We start from the raw sequence: 18327 nt of genomic DNA, 5'->3' as shown, positions 1-18327 counted from the left end.
TGGTCAGTTTGGATCAACTATCCTGGCTGTGTCCCCTCCCAGCTTCTTGTGCACCTGGCAGAGCATGGGGAGCTGAAAAGTCCTTGACTAGTGCAGCAACAACTAAAACATCTCTGTATTATCAACACTGTTTTCAGCACAAATCCAAAACATAGCCCCATACCAGCCACCACAAAGAAAATTAACTCTATTGCAGCTGAAACCAGGACAGTAAAAAGAAGAGTAAAAAAAATATGCCATATACTTATTTCATAATGCAAGTAAATTATTCTAAACAGTCAAAAGATTTAGTTATCCAACAATTCCCAAATAACTATTGTAATCAAAATTTATGAAGTAACTTCACAAATCTATATTCTAGAGCATATAAATAAATTTCTGTAGGAATTATACAAGCTTTTTTTCTTTTTTACAGTGTTAAATAACATAATTTAGGGAATACTTAATCTCCAAATAATTAACACCGATTGTGGTGGGCTAGCCTTGGCTAACAGTCAAACTCCCACCCAGCAACTTGCTTACTCCCTCCTTCGGGGGGGGGGGGGGAATAGGAAGAACAGCAACAAGAAAGCTCTTGGGTCGAAATAAAGACAGGGAGATTGCTTACCAATTACCATCTCAGGCAAACCAGACTCAACTTGGGGAAGATTAACTTAATTTATTGCCAATTAAAATAGATATTTATTAATTGATTGAGGTAGTCAGAAACAAACAAAAAAACCTCATTAAAACAATACCTTTCCTCCCCCCTTTCCTGGGCTCAACTTCACTCCAGACTCCTCTACTGCTGAGTGGTGCAGGTGGAACAGGGGGGTGGGGGGTTCTGCTCAGTATATAACAGTTTCTCTCTGCCACTCCTTTCTTCTCACACTTTTGCTCTGCTCTGGCATGGGTTCTCCATGGGCTGCAGTTCCTTCTGGAATATACAACAGATCTATCACGAGTCCTCCACAGGCTGCAGGGAATATCTGCTCTGCCATAGAGCACCACATCCTCCTCCTCCTCTGACCTTGGTGTTCCCTCCTCCTCTCCCTGTCTGGCCTTTTCTACAGTTTCTTTTCAGAGGCACCACCAGCTTCGCTGATGGGCTCAGCTTTGGCCAGTGGTGGGTCTGTTGCAGAGCTGTCTGGAACCAGCTGTGTCCAGCACAGGGGCAGCCCCTGGTCTCTTCCCACAGAGGCCACCCCTGCAGACCTCCTGCCTGCTACCAAAACCTTGCCACATACACCAAGTACACCTACACCAAATACACCAACTTAAATACGGGGGGGGAATCAAATACATACAGTTTAGTCCCTGGAGATTACTTAATATTTTTACATCTCTTGAGCATTTTTCTTTTTGAATAGGGAGAAACAATGCCACTGTTTTTTTGTCTATATATTCCACCTGTGAACAACTATTAAGCACAAATAACCTTGCTTTGTTAAACAGCTAAGTTTTTGAACCTGCTGAGTTAGCAAAGATATCCACAGCAGGGTGTTGAGAAGGGAGGCAATTAAATACCACTCAAAATAGGGTTCTTATTTTTCCATACTCTTTGTTTGGCTATCACCATCATGAGGGCCTCTACCATGTTACATGCCATAGAAAGCTACCTGACACAATCTGTAGTGCATTCTTTACCTTCCACAAGCAAACTATCAGAATCTATTAAAATTACTTTATGCTGATAGCACTAGAGACAGGACAAATCACAGGCCAAGAATCAGATACCAAAGAATATGTCTCAGGGTGCTGAGGCCAGGCCCATTTGCAAGCAAATGATAGTGTGAAGCTGGCATGCTCAATGCATGACAACTGATGCACTGCAAGGGGGCTGGACTAGATGATCTCTAAAAGATCCCTTCCAACCCAAACCATTCTATGATTCTATGTGTTGTTGCCTTCGATATAATCTCAATCTGTTATAAACGCTACTTTTAAGAACACCAGTAAATATCTAGAGAAACAAAATAAGAGTTTAATGTTTCACAAGATACATTGCTTTATTATCATAATCACAGAAACATGATTTTGTATAGGAATGTGTAAGTGAACATTAATCAATACAATTAAATTTGTTTCAAAGATCAGGTAAACATACTACAGAATACTGTATTGTAAAGAACAAAAATATCTGTTTTCTGGCCTTACAGTGCACATTTTGGTGCAAGTATTAAGACACAATAGTGTTCAATTCAGCAACATATTGCAGAACATCATGCCACAGTCCACTTCAAAGAGGGTCATGACATGCAGCTTGTTAATAAAATGTTGTGGTATATAAAACCACCACATGTTAATTCATAAAAATATACAGTGGTTTACTTGGATGATTTTGAAGTGATTTCAGTGTGGAATTTAGTTTTTATCCAGGACAAACATCCAAAGTCTCTTGTTATTTGGAATAGTCTTCTTTTAGGCGATGGATTTGGCTTCAGGTAGGAATGCCTCCCAGTATTTTATTAACTTGCAGAGAAGGAAAAAAAACCAAACACCTTACTTTAAGTACTGAATGTTGGAAAAGAACACACATACACCTTCCTCCTCTTGTACTGAATTTGTCTCCACTGGACAAAGTAAGAACACAGATGCTTCCATTCACATTATCCATTGTCCATTCATTAATTATCCATTCACATTATTATATGATGTGAGAAAAACACAAGTAATAAATACACAAATTTGCTCGTGCAGACAGAGTTATTCTTGCACACTGAGCACATTGCCACAGAATATAGTTATACAGAATTTGTTTGCACGGTGAGTTTGCTGTTCTTACCTCTAAAGGTATTTTGTTTCATTTTTTAATTATTTTATTTTTATTAAAGAAAGCTGGAGGGTTATATTCCCAGATTGAAAAAAGGAAAGATTCCAGACACTCATTTGGGAACCATGCCTACTTCTGAGTCACTGAAAGCTGTTTTACTGCTGTACAATATTCAGTTTTTGGTTTTTTTTAAAAAGCAGATAAGCATTTGATTATTCAAGTCTCTTCAGTAAGCCCAAGCACATATTTAATGCATTTTACTCCAATCTACAAATAAAAGTATTACTTGAATAGACAAGACCCTCCACTCCCCCCCCCACCTTCCTGATTAAGCTTCTCTCTTGCTCCCCTGAATTAGGGCTATGCAAGTGAGAACAGTAATAGCTGGGAAACAGCAATCACTATGTTCTCCTGCAATATATTACAGATTAGAGTTAGTTCTCTATGTTTTAGAAACTGCTATACTTAAACCCTGCCTTTTTTAACTAACCTAATATGGAACATATTATGTATTAACTTGTACAAAAAATTTAAAATTTCTTACCTGCTGTTGTGTTTGCACTAACGATTCTAAGTACTTGATAATAACAGTTTTAAAGTCTTTCACTCGTTCCCTCTGTTAATAAAGTAAATAATTATGGCAGATTAACCTCTTAACCAAGTTTGCTTGGAACATCAACATTATCTAAAGCAAAACTGTCATTTATTTGGACAAAGTTATACGTGCCTCAAATCTTTGCACTTCCTCACGAATGGTTTTGGAGATCTGTTCAAAATCTTTTTCCCCTTGCTGAACTTTTGTCTCCCACTGGCAAAGGAAAAACACGCAGAGATAAGACTGCATTATCTGTTCAGTCTATCGGTATCTAAACTTTTTTTTAGTATATTAGTGATAGTCATTCAAGAGTTGAAAAGCACCTATTTGGTTTTTGACATACTTAAAGGAAAGCTTCAGTACAATAGTTTCAAAACAATTTACAGAAAAGGATGTCATCAGATCAGTTAAAACACTGATATCTCTAAGGTAACGTTATCTGTATACCAAATATAAAAATATCTTAATGTTATTAATGAATATTTAGTAACCAAAAATTTAAAGATTATTTAGCAAAGAAAAAGGATCTCTAAAGCTTTATTAGTTATTCCATTTACAAACACTGCTATAAAAGGAACCTAAACCTTTAAGTTTTCTTACCTGTTCAATCAAATGTGAAAAAGTCTCAAAAAAATAGTTGCCTATACTTTCCTATTCACAGAAGAGATTATTAAATCTTCATCTCTGCCTATGGTCAAGTAAATGCTTATCTTTGTCATATTTCTGCTGCAGATGACGAGCTAACAAGGATGTGTTCATTGGTCAGAACGTATGTTATTTAGGCAAGCCAAAGCACAAGCTCTCTTGCTCAGTGGGGACTGTTTTAAGAGACAGCAGGAATAAATAAATAAAAAGAAAGTAATAAAAAATTGCAGGTAAGAGCACAGAAGGAAAATTCAGAAGTGAAGCTGCTTGTAGGGTTTTGCCATACTGGGAACAAGGCATTAATATCAATACTACAAAACACTTGGTCACGTTTATCCTTATTTTATGTCAAAAGACATCCAGCTACACAATTAAGAAATTTTACCTTAATATTACCTTATCATTACTAGACTTTCCATATAAGACTTACTTTCCATATAAGACTTACTTTCCATATAAGACTTACTTTCCATATAAGACTTACTTTCCATATAAGACTTACTTTCCATATAAGACTTACTTTCCATATAAGACTTACTTTCCATATAAGACTTACTTTCCATATAAGACTTACTTGACTTTTATGCAACTATTATATTGCTAAATTTAAACCATCTGTGTAAGTATATATGAAAAAAGCTATCATCCTGACACTTCAGACATATGCATGCTAACAGACATTCTAAAAATGCAACTGTATCTGTTAATCTCAACATATTAACTGAATTATGGGAGCCAACAGATCTGGTAACAGTTATCTTCCTCAGAAAAAAGCAGACAGGAAGCAACATACACCAATATAGTATATTCCTGCTAGCAATCTAGTGGTGCTATTTAATCACAAGAGCATTTTGTGGTGCAGTGTCATCTTACTGTTGCGATATGTAATGAACATCTATTCAAATAAATATCTTGAGATATTTATGTTTTTAGCCTGTATTTATTCAAAGTTCCCTTATTGTCTTTTCAGATGTACACTTATGGAGCTATGCAATAAGTTATAACAGGATGTGCTTCAGGGAAACACTAATACGTGCACAGCCTAGAGAGTTAGCTAATAGCTAAAACAATATAAAATTCAGTCCAGGAAAAGAGGGATTAAGACTGCTTTGAAATAACTTGTGCCTTCCCATTACAGCAGCTTAGAGGTGCCTAAGACTTCAGAGAAAGCCTCTATAGGCCTATGGACCCACATCCCAGTTTCATCATATCCAAACACCAGGGTTTGTGGGAATTATCACTGGATAAGTTTTACATCTTACGGTTTCTGACAAGGAAAAGTCTTCCCCTTGTTTAATATGGTGTTTTGAGGGCTACTCTTTTACTTTTTATCTGCAAAAAGGAACTGAGTCACAGATGAAGCTCAAGCTGCACAGGCTTCCACTTTTCAATATCTGTCAAAAGGACTACTATTAAAGAATTCAGCCACTCTGAATACATTTCAGTGGAAGCAATAATTTTCTGCCAGCATATTCAAATTCTGGATTTACTAACAACCTTCTCTAAACACATGATAAAGTAGGAAAAAGAAATCCTTCAGGAACATCATCATTAATTCTTCTTATATTAAGAATGAGAAAGGGTCATTGAGTATTTCTTACTACTCCAAACACTCAGGAATTAGTTTTGCCAATGAGTTCCAGCTCACTTGTTGCATGGTGGATAGATGACATCAAGAGAGCCAACCAGCAAGAATATGGTCATAAAAGAGTGACTTTTTTTTCCCCCAGTCAACAAAGGCCTTTTTAAATAAAAAAAGAAAGCCACGTTAATGAGCAACTTCAACACTGTACATAAAATATATTGAGGTGAAGAAAGAAAAAAGCAGCTTGGGTTAGTGACCAATGAGGCAGCCAAACAAAATAAAGTGCATAAGAGACTGAAATCTGCAATGATGTTCTCCATTATTTCATGAGAAAATAGCAGTGCATAACTAGAATGCATTAATGTTAAATAATTAAGCTGTCCTACCTCTTCAATTTCCTTAGTGAAGCATGTTAGAAAAAGTGTATAATTTATGAAACTTCAACATGTTAGATTTTTACTGAAATTATAATATATGTGTGTATATATATATATATATTTAAAAATATAAAAGTAGATATGCTGGATCATTAAGCAAAACATGAGAACAGTTCTCTATTAGTCTTTTTAGCTAGATTTTAGCTTTAGAAGCCAAGAGATGTTATTCTGACTACCCAAATCATCTGCAACAGTTAAAAGCATTTTTAAACTTGATCATGTTCCTCTCCTCCCATCTCCCAGACTCTGTAGAGACAGTATTCAACTGCCTTACATATCTCAGAATGGGTAACAACTGTGCACATCTCATATTTTAAATAAATTCCTTTTAACAATTTCAGTAAATATGGAAAATAGCAAATGCATGATTTATAAACAAAAATTGTATAAAATAGTGCATTAATGGGGACTGAATGAATCAGTACAAAAAGTCTGACCTCCAGAATAATATAAATACTTGACAACATTACCTCTTTTATATCATCTTTAGCTTGCTGCAGTTTATCAGGTCTGTTGGCAAGTTGGAGCTTTGCTTCAGCTTCACGTTTTTTTTGTAAAGTGACCTGAGCATCTTGCCATTTCTGCCAGCATTTCATTCGATGATCAAACACACCCTGTAAGTATGGGCGTTTATTAAGCAATTGCAATCGTTAAAGCTATCTAAATTCCTATTAGAAAAAGATATTTCTGGATAAAACTGGAACAAGCGTACTCAAAAGAAACTTCACTGTGTCTTGGATTTCATTTGACAGCACGCTTGCACAGCTAAATACCATCTAAAAATAACAGAGGGCATTCAAGAAGCCTCTTTAGAGCAGACACCTTGGCGCTCCAAGTAATTTCGTGTTCCTTGTCCTATCACAATACTACCAAAGTGACCACTGCAAAGTGCTATATTACACAAATACTTCTCTAAATACAGATTCTAGCAAACTTTTTCATTGACTATATGCATAACTGGCAGTACATTTTTGTTAGCAATGGATGGAGGTAGTAGAATTAAAGTATACATTTTTAATATAATATGCATTCTATATAATATATAGAATAACAATAACACATAGACTATAACTATATATTATGTATAAATATATATATATAAAAAAATATATTCCCAACAGCCTGATAAGTTTAAAGATATTTCTGGATAAAATTCTTAGACACTCCTGTGATGGGCTGACCCTTGGCTGGCTGCCAGACCCCCACCCACAGCTGCTCTCTCATTCCCCCTCCTCAACAGGACAGGGGGAGAAAATAAGATTAAAAAAAGCTCATGGGTCAGGATAAAGACAGGGAGATCACTTACCAATTACCATCACAGGCAAAACTGACTCAGCTTGGGGAAGATTATTTTATTGACAATTAAAAACAGAGTAGAATGGTGAGAAACAAAGACAAAAACTAAAACACCTTCCCCTCCACTCACCCCTTCTTCCCAGACTCAACTTCACTCCTTCATTCCCAACTCCTCTACCTCCCCCCTGCCTGAGCAGCACAGGAGGGATGGGGGGGGGGGGGGTGCAGTCAGTTCATAACAGTTCCTCTCTGCCGCTCCTTCCTCCTCACACTTTTTCCCTGCTCCAGCATGAGTCCTTCCCCCAGGCTGCAGTCCTTCAAGAACTGCTCCTGCATGGGCTCCTCTCCACAGGCCACAGTTCCTGTCAGGAACCTGCTCCCATGTGGGCTCTCCAGGACTGCAGCTTCCTTCAGGGCATATCCACTTGCTCGGGTGTGGTCCTCTCCACAGGGAAATACCTGTTCCAGCACCTGGAGCGACTCCTCCCCCTCCTTCTTCTCTGACCTTGGTGACTGCAGGATTGTTTCTTATACTTCCCCCTCACACACACACACACTCTGCTGAGCAGCAATTGTCCTTTCTTAAATATGTTTTCACAGAGGTACCACCAGCTTTGCTGATTGGCTCAGCTTTGACCAGCGGTGGGTCCATTGGGGAGCTGTCTGGAACCAGCTGTGTCTGGCACAGGGCAGCCCCTGGCCTCTTGTCACAGAGGCCACCCCTGCACCCCCCCACCACTACCAAAACCTTGCCACATAAACCCAATACAACCCCTCCCCGTGTCAAAACCTAATCATGCTGTACACCAAAATTGAATACTTTCTTTAATGAGATGTAGATCCACAAGTGATATTTGTTGCTTATTTACTGAAACTACTGGTTATCTAATATGGCCAAATTATGTTATTGAAAACATTTTATAAGCATACTGTAAAGATCAGTTACCTGAAAGAAACATGTACAGCATGCTAACTAGTATGGTGTCCCTAAATACTCTGCACAATTAATATTGCTCTAATTAGAAGATAATCACCATTTAGATTTTGTCTGGATCCTATTAATCCATGCCCATTTTTTGTCACAACAATTTTTTATCATGGGAATAACTGATCATGGATTCATTCATTTTACTTGATTGGAATTTCAGGCAAAAACTCAGCAAGTCTTAACTGCGTAATGAAGTGTGCATATGCATACAAACATTCATAGAATGGTTTGGGTTGGAAGGGACCTTAAAGATCATCTAGTTCCAACCCCCTTGCCATGGGCAGGGATACCTTCCACTAGATCAGGTTGCTCAAAGCCCCATCCAACCTGGACATTTACCTTAAATATACAAACTACAAAGTGTGACCCTAAACACAATTAAGCATTTTTCCTAGCAGTACTTACTTTTACTGCAGCAATAAGACGAATGTAGTCACCAAGCAGTTCTGAGAACACATAAAAATCAGCAAAAGATTGTTCTTGGTGCAACTGATCTATCTTCTCCTCAACCTCTGCAAGCTGAGACAAAGCTCTAGATAGAGCAGTGTGGTCCTCAGAATTACCTAACATGGCAGCACTTTTAGCAAAGGCAGCTGTGTTGGCTGAAAGCTCTGAAATACAGGAGTGACATCCAGTACAATTAAGTTAATTTGTTATGTTACTCTTCAAGATAGATCAACCAAACAGACCTCTGCCCTACAGCAACCCTAACTTTACCAACTGAAAAATATAAACTATATTTCCCAAAGCTCATGATAAAATACACAAGATCACAATGAAACCACATTTAGGAGAACATAGTGCACACAAAACTCTCCAACATCAGTAAATGATTTGCTGAGCCTGTTATGTGATGCCTATTGTGTCTTTCAAAATACATGGAAGAAACTATCACTTCAGTATTATCCAACTGCTTAGTTCAGAAAAAGTTCAAGCCCACAAAACAAAAGTCACGTCACCTATACAGCAAATTCAAGACAATCTTAACTGGTCTAGTGAAGTTGTTCCATGCAGTTGGGGGGGGGAAGAAGAAGAGGAAGAGAATTATTCAATGAGAACATCAACACCAGAGTGGAATTTGCTTTCATTATACTGTTCTATTGACTAAAGTATCTTTAACAAGACTGTGTATACTGTAATATATTGTCATGTTTTGAAATGCCTTAAAAAAAAAAAAAGGCATGTGACTTTGTGGCTGGCATCCATGAAGCTGAAGTTTTGAGCTTATTCATTAACAAACACTTAGGCAACCGTCTTATCAAACCTCATGTTAAGTCATCATGTACAATGTTAATTCCTATGAAGGACCTTTGAACAAAATCTCATTGTAATCTAATTTAGTTAAGGACTGAAAGCACAGGTTTGTTTATAACTGTGCTGCTTTTGCAGAATCATCAGAACACCAGAAATATTTGTAGAAGAAAAGTCTTCAGATATTTAAAACTATCACAATTTAAATGCCACTCTTTAAAAAAAGCATTTATTGAAATCTAAGAGCAGGTGTCAAATCAGCAGTAATCAGATACATTCCCATTTTCATTACTTCTTAAAATACTCTTTAACCTTGAAGACATCTGATCTCAGAGACATCTGCCTCTACAGAGAATAATTCCTGGTAGAGGTATGAGAAAGCAACTTAAGACACATTCATGTACTTTTAAAAGGGCAGAGTTGAAAGGTGACCCCATACTTAAACATAATGCATCTGTGTCATTTTGCCAAAGATACTATAATTTCACTGGTCCTAATTCTACATTTTACATTCTACAGAGTAATGGTTGGTTAAGTACTAACAACAATTGGACCACCTGTAACTGGCATAACATGACCAGCTGTATATATGCCAATCCTTTTCACACTATTCGAATGAGCCACACTTTCCTACTCGAATTTGATCATTCTGACAGTGAAAGAGAGACTTATCAATGGTGTGAGGAATATTTCCCTAGAAATTTTACAAAATCAAATTGGTGGCCTACCATTCTAGCATCCGGATGGTTCTGGCTCTGTAGCACAAACGCATATAAAAGTCTTCCACCACAATGGGAAGTACTTGTACCATAGCACATCTTGCTCCCTATGCATTTCAAACCAAAAATTTAACTACTACCTTTTTACACAATCATTACCCTGTATGCCATAAGTGTTTTGTGATTGACCCCCCAGTAAAAAGACCAACAAGATTCCATCAATTTATGCATGCGTTGTTTCCAAGTTTAGGTATTATTGAGTTGGGAAAAGCTATCGTAAATATTTCTGCTATGCTTGAAATTGTCCAAAATGCTACTGTAGATGCTTTAAAGAATTTGCAATCAGAAATTAGTTCACTTTTGCAATTAGCTATTCAAAACCGTTGGGCCATAGATTATCTTCTAACATCACAAGGAGGTGTAATGTGTATTGTCAAACACCACTTGTTTTTATGCTAACTAATCTAAACAAATCAAATATCATATAAACATTATTCAAAGACAAGTTTGTACCTTTCACCAAATAACTTGAACAACCCTTGTCAGAAGGTCTATCGACTGCCTGGTTTTGGCTGTGGTCTTGGCTACCTGACTTCAGAGCACAGGTCTGTCACATTTTGTTAATATTAGCTCTTATTATGGCTGTTGGAATTATGTTATTTTGTGTTATATCTTGCTTTAAATCTTTATGCATATCAGTTACTAAAAATCAATGTTAAATCAATGTTTTATACTCTCCTCCCTTCTCGGATGAACAGCCTTCGGACAACAAGCAGCCCATTATTGCCATGGAGTCCTCCTTATGACCCCATTACTAAGCTGTAGGCCGTGGGCAAGAGGTGACGGTACCACCACCACTGGTGTCCTCCCCTGTGTCAGGGGGTGGGGTGTGACCGGTACCCCCTGCTCCTGACCCCTGGTAATATGGTTAGCATTACTAACACCATTTTATAAGGCAAATGGCCATTCTCTGTGACCGAGCGGGTCATGTATTAGTCCCCTTTCCCCTCATTATCAGGCCCTGAAGGTCCTGTGAACCAAGTAGACAAATCAAACAGATTTCTTCTTCCCCTCCCTGTTGGCCTCAAGATTCCTGGGTGCCAGGCCAACCACTCCCCTCCTTACCGGCCTTGAAGGTCCCAGGCACCCGGCCAACCAGGTGGTGGTGATGACCCCATCACAGAACAGGGAAGCGTAGCAGCACACAGAGCACTGTCTATAAAATCAAGCAGTTACAAGTCCTAAGTGGGAACTTGGACTGGAACTGCTGCTGGACAGAGAGACCCATGACCTCCTGGTGGCCAGGGACGCCTCCACCGTCGTCTGCTTTCTCCGAGGATTGAGTGACTCCTATTCTTTTATATGTTTGTTTGAGTCTAGATTATGATTGCTATGTTGATACAGCAAACCAAGTATTAAGATTTGACCCGATCTGCTGCAGAGGGTCCAGGTGATTAGAAACCATAAGCTAAGTGGTGCTATAAAATTCTGTACTATGCTACTTATAAAATTGTACTACACTGATTCTGCTTATAGAAATCTTGTGCTATTCTGATTATAAATTCTATGCTATACTAATCATAAAATCCCATTAAGAAAAATAAAGCTTTAATTGTAACTACAACTTAGTGCCGTCATCATTCTGCCAAGGATCCCTAAAAGAACCTGTCTGTCCCCTTGGTGTTGGGTGACACCATGAGATCTAGATACATTTATAGATGTCTACTGTAGTGTATTGCTTGCTAGTTATGGTATTAAATCTCTCCAAGAAAAAAAAATCATGCTAAACAATATAGTAACTTTCAAGTTCAACAGAAGGAATTATATATATTCTGGATAAAATTAAGATTAAAACCAGATATACCAGAAACGCTAGAGCAGTTTAAACTAAAAGGTAGAGTTAGAAGACTTTTGCATTAAAATTTACTGTAAAACTAACTATTTGTTAGTTAAGAGCTCTGACATACTAAGTTCCTGTTTCATTAACATTCTCTAAAGCTCTAAGCACTTAAGCTCATGCAGTCACATAAAAGTAAAGTTACCTTTTCTGTGGTAGACTAACGCTTCAACACTGGTATGAAGTTTCCTAAGTTGCTGATCCAGATTCTCAAATTGCTGCTGTTTTTCTTCAAACCACTGACAAAAGAGGAAAGAGTCTACCATTATAATTTAGATTACCAACAGCATTTCTTGTTTTAAAGCAGCAAATTATCCATTTATTGCTGGGATGGTCAACTGATACAGCTAAGAAACCAAGCCAATAAGCAAATTACTATCTCATTTTCTACTTCTACAGCTTTAAAATGCAACTGTTGAGCCTCATTAATTTGACTCATTATTCAAGTAAAAAAAAAAAAATCAGCTCTTACTGCATCCGATTCATTCATCTTGATTGTCATTTTGTTGACAGCGTCAGCAGCCTTGTTTACCATCCTCAATATTCCTGCTCCACTCAGAGCCTGGGTGTTAACTGCTCTCGGCAGCTGGAAATGAATGACAAATAAGGGCAAACAGACTGGTTAAAAGGCTGGAGGTTTAACTGGGTACACAAGGGGGAAAGAAAAGGGTAGACTATTTTCTTTACTCCTATGTGTTACAATATAGTGGAATCTAATTTATCAGTTTTACTATTTTTACATTCTCAGAAGAAAACTTAACAATATAGACTATTTACTTTTCTTCTACACCTTTACATTTAAATGGACCAAACAACCTACTTGTCAGAAGTTATGAACTAGCCAAAGGTCCTAACTAGCCACCTATATACTACAGAGAACAAACTGCCACTACAGAAACAGAAAAGCTTAGATTTACAATAAGATACAGAAATTCTGTAAAACACTTCATTATAACGCAAGATTCACACTGTGTACTGATCATAAAAAGTAGATGTCTTTTTGCTTTTAAATATAGGCCAGGTTTCAAAGCCTACCTCATGAGTATTGCAAGAACTGTGCATTTGTGAGGTACTTAGAAATCCTCAGGAATAAGTTAACAAACTTTAAACTGATGTTATTCTTTGTTAACATTAGTCTAAATATGCTGTACAAAGTGGCCCTGATGTCAGGCCATTTACTCTTCATATCTGATACTTTGTGTCAGCAGCGTTGACACTTTAAGTTATCTATCAATGATGCTTTTGCCAGTATTGCAACCTCTGTAACTTATTAGCATAGCTAAGATATTGACACTGGCCAAAAGACAATCCACTATTACAGCAAATCCACTATGCACATTTATAGACTTATGTTTTTGGAGACATAACAGACAATCTGTTCTGCAATATATTTCATTTTGTAAAAGGTGCCAGATTGATAGCACTGGTGACTGAAGTCCTCTATCCACAAAACATCTAGCATGACCAGCAGCACTGCATGCCTGTTCACATTATCATGCCAATAAACCTCAAGCTTGACTCCTAGAGGCAAGAACTGTTTCCAAGCCAGTTTAATTCATGATCTTAATTAACCCTCAGTAGCACTGATTATGGATTTTCACTCTGTGTACGATGAGCTTCACTCAGAACCGGACAGACCAACTCACTTGGCAGAAGTCAATGAACAGCAGATAGCTTTTGGTCACTACCAACCTAAGATTTATCAGAGGTAGAGGCAATGGACTTTATACACGATTACCCTAAGTAGCCTTTTGTCACTCTGTCCCATGATGGGTACAATCCAATTTGATTTCATATGAATTTAGGAGATTAGGTCTCAATACAAAGAGTACGTTACTTTGTACATTACCATATCTGGAAACAAATAAGGAACTTAAAAGAATGTAAATACCTCAGAACTTTCCAAGAACTGCCTTAAATCTGGATCCTGCAACAAGGTAGGGTGTTTTACTGTTCTTTGTAGATACCTATGATTTTAAAAAGTTAAAATATTAGATAACAAAACAGATTTAATGTGCCTGACAGCATTGGAAAGTGTCCTTTAGCTAAAGAATGGGTACAATGCAGGCAGCATGTAACCTCTCTTCATTTATCTAATGGGGTTTGAACACTTATAAAGTCACCTCTAAAGACAAGTTGCTGGCAGTGGTTTCTAACCTAGTTTGTTTACATCAAACTTCTTAAGGTGTCATAATTTGCCATAAATCTATGTTGCACAGTATTAAAATAATATACTTGATATTTTTAACACCTCAGTGAAGGCTTCCTGCTCTAACAACCACCAATTTAAGCCAGAAAATAGATGGGCTTGTTTAAACACATTCTCATACAGTGCAGTGAACAGGCTTTTTGTTACAGCTAATTCTGGCTGGCTTCCTTTAGAATTAAAGGAAGTCTTGGAGAAGTGAGCTGATCTTGTTCTGGGTATGAACTATTTATTTGCTGGCTAGACAGCCTTCAACCTATATTAGTTCTACAGGACTCATCCACCCAGAAGTTAAATTAGTGCAACTCCTTCCTTTTGCAATTTTTTCCATTTCTGCTTGGATCTAAAAACTATTGATTGTACAAATATGAGTTGAAGAGGGAAATTTCTACAGTGCTCATTCACTAAAAACTGCTACGAGTTTGTCATAACTGATTTTAATATTATGTATTAACAGAAAGTGTCTGATATTTACAAGAATGCTTTACAGAAACTTAATACCTGAAAAGATCATGGGAGCATGAGAAAGTATGCAATATTGCCAATGAAGATGTACTAACAGAACACCATCAACAATATTTGTACTTTTTGCAAAGCTTTAGTTTTGCTCAAGCCTCAGCTGTAAAGTACCAGAACTGCCCCATTACAGTCACAAATTTCTTGGAAACTGTCCTAGAGAGTTATATAGACTGGGACTTAACTGAAAGTTTGAGTACATTGATATTGTAAACACAATGTGTTTTCTCCATCCTCCATTAGATATGGCCACCAGATCCTTATTTTTCTTCCTAAAGAAGCTAAGAGTTGCAGTAAAACCATTTCATACATTAGATTGCTCAACTTTTCCTTGCTTGTTCTAACAGTCAACAGCAAGTACAAGTTAAAGTTGATGCGGCAAAGAGCTTTTTCTTTAGAACTTTGCTGCTACAGAATAGCACTTACTCCAAGGGAGATAACTAACATTTTCACTGGAGACAACTAGAGGTATGCTTGAAGACACCTGTCAGACTTGTAGTACTTAAGTTCACTATTCTAAGGCATAAACTTCAGTGAACTTAATAAAAAAAGGCACATTGCTTTCCTGCCCACTTTCCCCATAGCTCTGGGCAATCTAGAAAGAGCAATCTAGAACAGATTTCTTTGGTCTTTCTGGGGCACATTAATACATTTTCCTCGGATTTAGGAAACAGCAACATAACCACTGCCTCTACCTTTTGAACACCTCAGTAGGTAGGCGACTTTTTGGTTCTGAATAGAAAAGCTAGCTAAAATTGGCTTAGGAACATGATGAAAAAGTTGTTCGTTGCCAGATAAGACTTTCATGGTCTTTCTGAAAAAAGAAATGGAACATATACCATGAAGCCTTCCCAACACTGTCAAAAGTACTGAGGAGTCCCTTCCCCAGTATGGGAAGAGTGCTTAACATCCACTGAAAGGGGTATACTAGTTTAACTCCTTTAACAAATAAATGAAAAAGCAACACTTAAAGCATGCACACAAATTTGTGAATTAAACTTTTCCTAATCCAGGTTCTGTTGTTCAAGTGACCAACCAAGGAGGAAACCAGTCATCTCTACCACAGACAGAGACCTAAAGTTGTCTGGAAGTGGTTGTTCAGTTGTCTAAGTCTAATTACTCCAGTCCCAGCTGTTATTCCAAGTCTTCATATCTTATAACACCACTCTTTCAGCAACAGGCTTCTTGTATAGCCAGGATGTGTTTCAGAGTTCTGCTCCAAGTGACAGAACTACTTCAGTAACTTCAGGGTGCAATTTTAAGTAGCAAACATTAAGCTGTATACCAATCTTTAGTGACGGACAGCTGTAAGATAGGACAACCTATCAGTATTTTGAGGGTCAACATCAGTTCAGATGTTCTTCTATTAGTTAAGAAATGAAAGGATGGTAGCAACAAGATTCTGAAGAGATATTTTTCCAATTAAGATTGTTTCTGGAACTCCAAAAGCTCAAGAGCTTCATATATTATCTGTTAGATATGCTCTTTGACATACAATCAAAACCCTTTGATTTCTATTAATTTTCTAGTTTAACTGAAACTGTTAAATGGTGTATTGTTTTCATATGATATAATAATCACATAGAATCACATCACAGCAACAGGCATATTATAAAATCATACCAAAATTAAGTTTGTATACTTGACTCAGCTGTATGTGACCATAAGTTATAGAAGTTTTAACTAGTTGTTTTCAAAAGGTTTTACCAGCCATGTCAACAGGAAGGGATGATGCAGCACATCAGTGACAGTACCCTTTGTGACGGGTGCACTCCTGTTTGAACTAACTGAACTTTGGTCCAGACAGACGCTCAACAAGTAGGCCTAACCAAAGTTAATCCTATTGTGCAAGGCTATCAGTGAGAACCCAGCACCAAAACCACAAAAACAGTTTGGCTGGAGACCAGGCTGATAAGCGGCAGAAACTGCATGAACACAGCAGAAAATCTGACTATGAGTCAACCACTTTACACTATAAATATCTGCAGCCATCAGGGTCCATTGAGCTCTCCCTCCATAGCAGCTGGCTGCATGGCAGTGATCTCCCCTTGACTAGGGACACCTCTCAAGGTTACCCCTCCAGGCTGAGAGATCCCTTACCTGACACCAGGCATCGATGGGTTGGTAAGTGACATTTTTTGCATGCATGTAACATTTAAGATACCTGTAGTAAGCTTACACAATAATCTTTGTATCCCATACTAACTTTAAGTGTAGTAAATAGTAGAGTATTGACCACCAATCCATCTGTACTTATTAAATATTTTACATACCTAAATTTACTGATTAGAACTCAATAAACTAACTACTAGATCAGATCTGAGTGACCTCTGACTCTTCTCCTGTGACAAAATTGGCATAGTCAGCAGGATGGCAGGTTCGATTACTGACTGCTTACGGAGGCACGGAGATTGGGTGTGCAAAAATTTGAGTAAGATAGAGGAACAGTTAAACCTCACGAGAGGGACACTGAAAAATGGTAAAGGGAATAATATGCAAGATATTGGGAACGTGTTTGGAAGCAGCATGTCAGTACAAGAAATGCAAAGAAAAGGAAACGAGAATGTTACAAGATGAGGTTGAATGAAGAAAGTGAAAAAGAAATGCTGTTATCTCTGCAAATAGAACAATTGCTGAAACAAGTGGGAGAGGAAAAGGAAAAGCAAAAAAAGAGTAGAGGACAAACTAGAAATAATGATAACCCAGGCTCCCAATCCCCCAGACCCTGTAAAGATCTGTAAGTTAATTGCATCTCCAGAAGATTGGGATGGAGATATATGGGGGGGACCCTGACCAGGAATTTAGTGATGAGTAGCGAAGAGAGTTAGATGAATCACAGTTTAAGGTGGCCCCTATTATTAAAACTAAGGCATCCGTAAGGCCCCAGGGGGGTAACCAAAGGAATGCAAGGAGAACCATTCTGTGGGACCCCCTTCAATTAGCTAATTTGCAGGAAAAATATGGGCAGAAGCCTGGCAAAAGCAAAATGGAATATTTATGGCAAGTTTCCCTGATAGGGGGAGATCGTATCACGTTAAATCAAGATGAAGCGTACAGCTTTTGGGGACCGGGAGTATTTTTAACAGGGGGACCAGACCCTAACAATGAACTGCATTCTATCACACACCGAATAGCTTATTGGGCAGGGGGGCATAGACCCTTAGGATAGGAGGGAGCCCACTGCTATACCAATAAGATCATTAAGCGAACTTTCTACTGCTGTTACAAAAGCAGCCTGCCTTCAGGCTACGAACAACAGGGGTGCATATGGTAATTATCCTATCTCTGCCCCTGTAGACCCCCAACCTCATAAACGCCCTGATGAAAGCTTATCAATGGGATAACACAGACAGCCCTCACATTTATGTCCTAGTCAGCCCCCAAAGACAGCTAGTAAAATTTTTAATTGACACAGGAACTCAAATTTCAATAATCTCAAA

At 37.9% G+C, this 18327-nt stretch overlaps 1 protein-coding gene across 2 annotated transcripts in view; it reads right to left on the bottom strand.

Moving 5' to 3' along the window:
- Nucleotides 1–1941: 1941 nt before the first annotated feature.
- LOC140650565 (sorting nexin-2-like) overlaps nucleotides 1942–18327 on the bottom strand; it is a 44042-nt gene continuing 27656 nt past the window's right edge. Inside the window, exons 8-15 of one of the 2 annotated variants that reach the window (XM_072859061.1) lie at nucleotides 14057–14132; nucleotides 12638–12751; nucleotides 12311–12404; nucleotides 8704–8744; nucleotides 6485–6628; nucleotides 3480–3560; nucleotides 3297–3368; nucleotides 1942–2451 (exon numbers count right to left, since the gene is read on the bottom strand). In XM_072859061.1, coding sequence (XP_072715162.1) covers nucleotides 2401–2451; nucleotides 3297–3368; nucleotides 3480–3560; nucleotides 6485–6628; nucleotides 8704–8744; nucleotides 12311–12404; nucleotides 12638–12751; nucleotides 14057–14132 — 673 coding nt within the window. In that variant the 3' untranslated portion in view covers nucleotides 1942–2400. Of the gene's footprint in view, nucleotides 2452–3296; nucleotides 3369–3479; nucleotides 3561–6484; nucleotides 6629–8703; nucleotides 8910–12310; nucleotides 12405–12637; nucleotides 12752–14056; nucleotides 14133–18327 lie in introns of both variants that reach the window. The other variant, XM_072859059.1, reaches the window with a different exon arrangement.

The sequence above is a fragment of the Ciconia boyciana genome, chromosome 4 (genome assembly GCF_034638445.1).
Source record: "Ciconia boyciana chromosome 4, ASM3463844v1, whole genome shotgun sequence".
Lineage (NCBI taxonomy): Eukaryota > Metazoa > Chordata > Aves > Ciconiiformes > Ciconiidae > Ciconia > Ciconia boyciana.
Note: the sequence above shows the minus strand (reverse complement) of the source record. Positions and strands in the feature narration are given on the sequence as shown.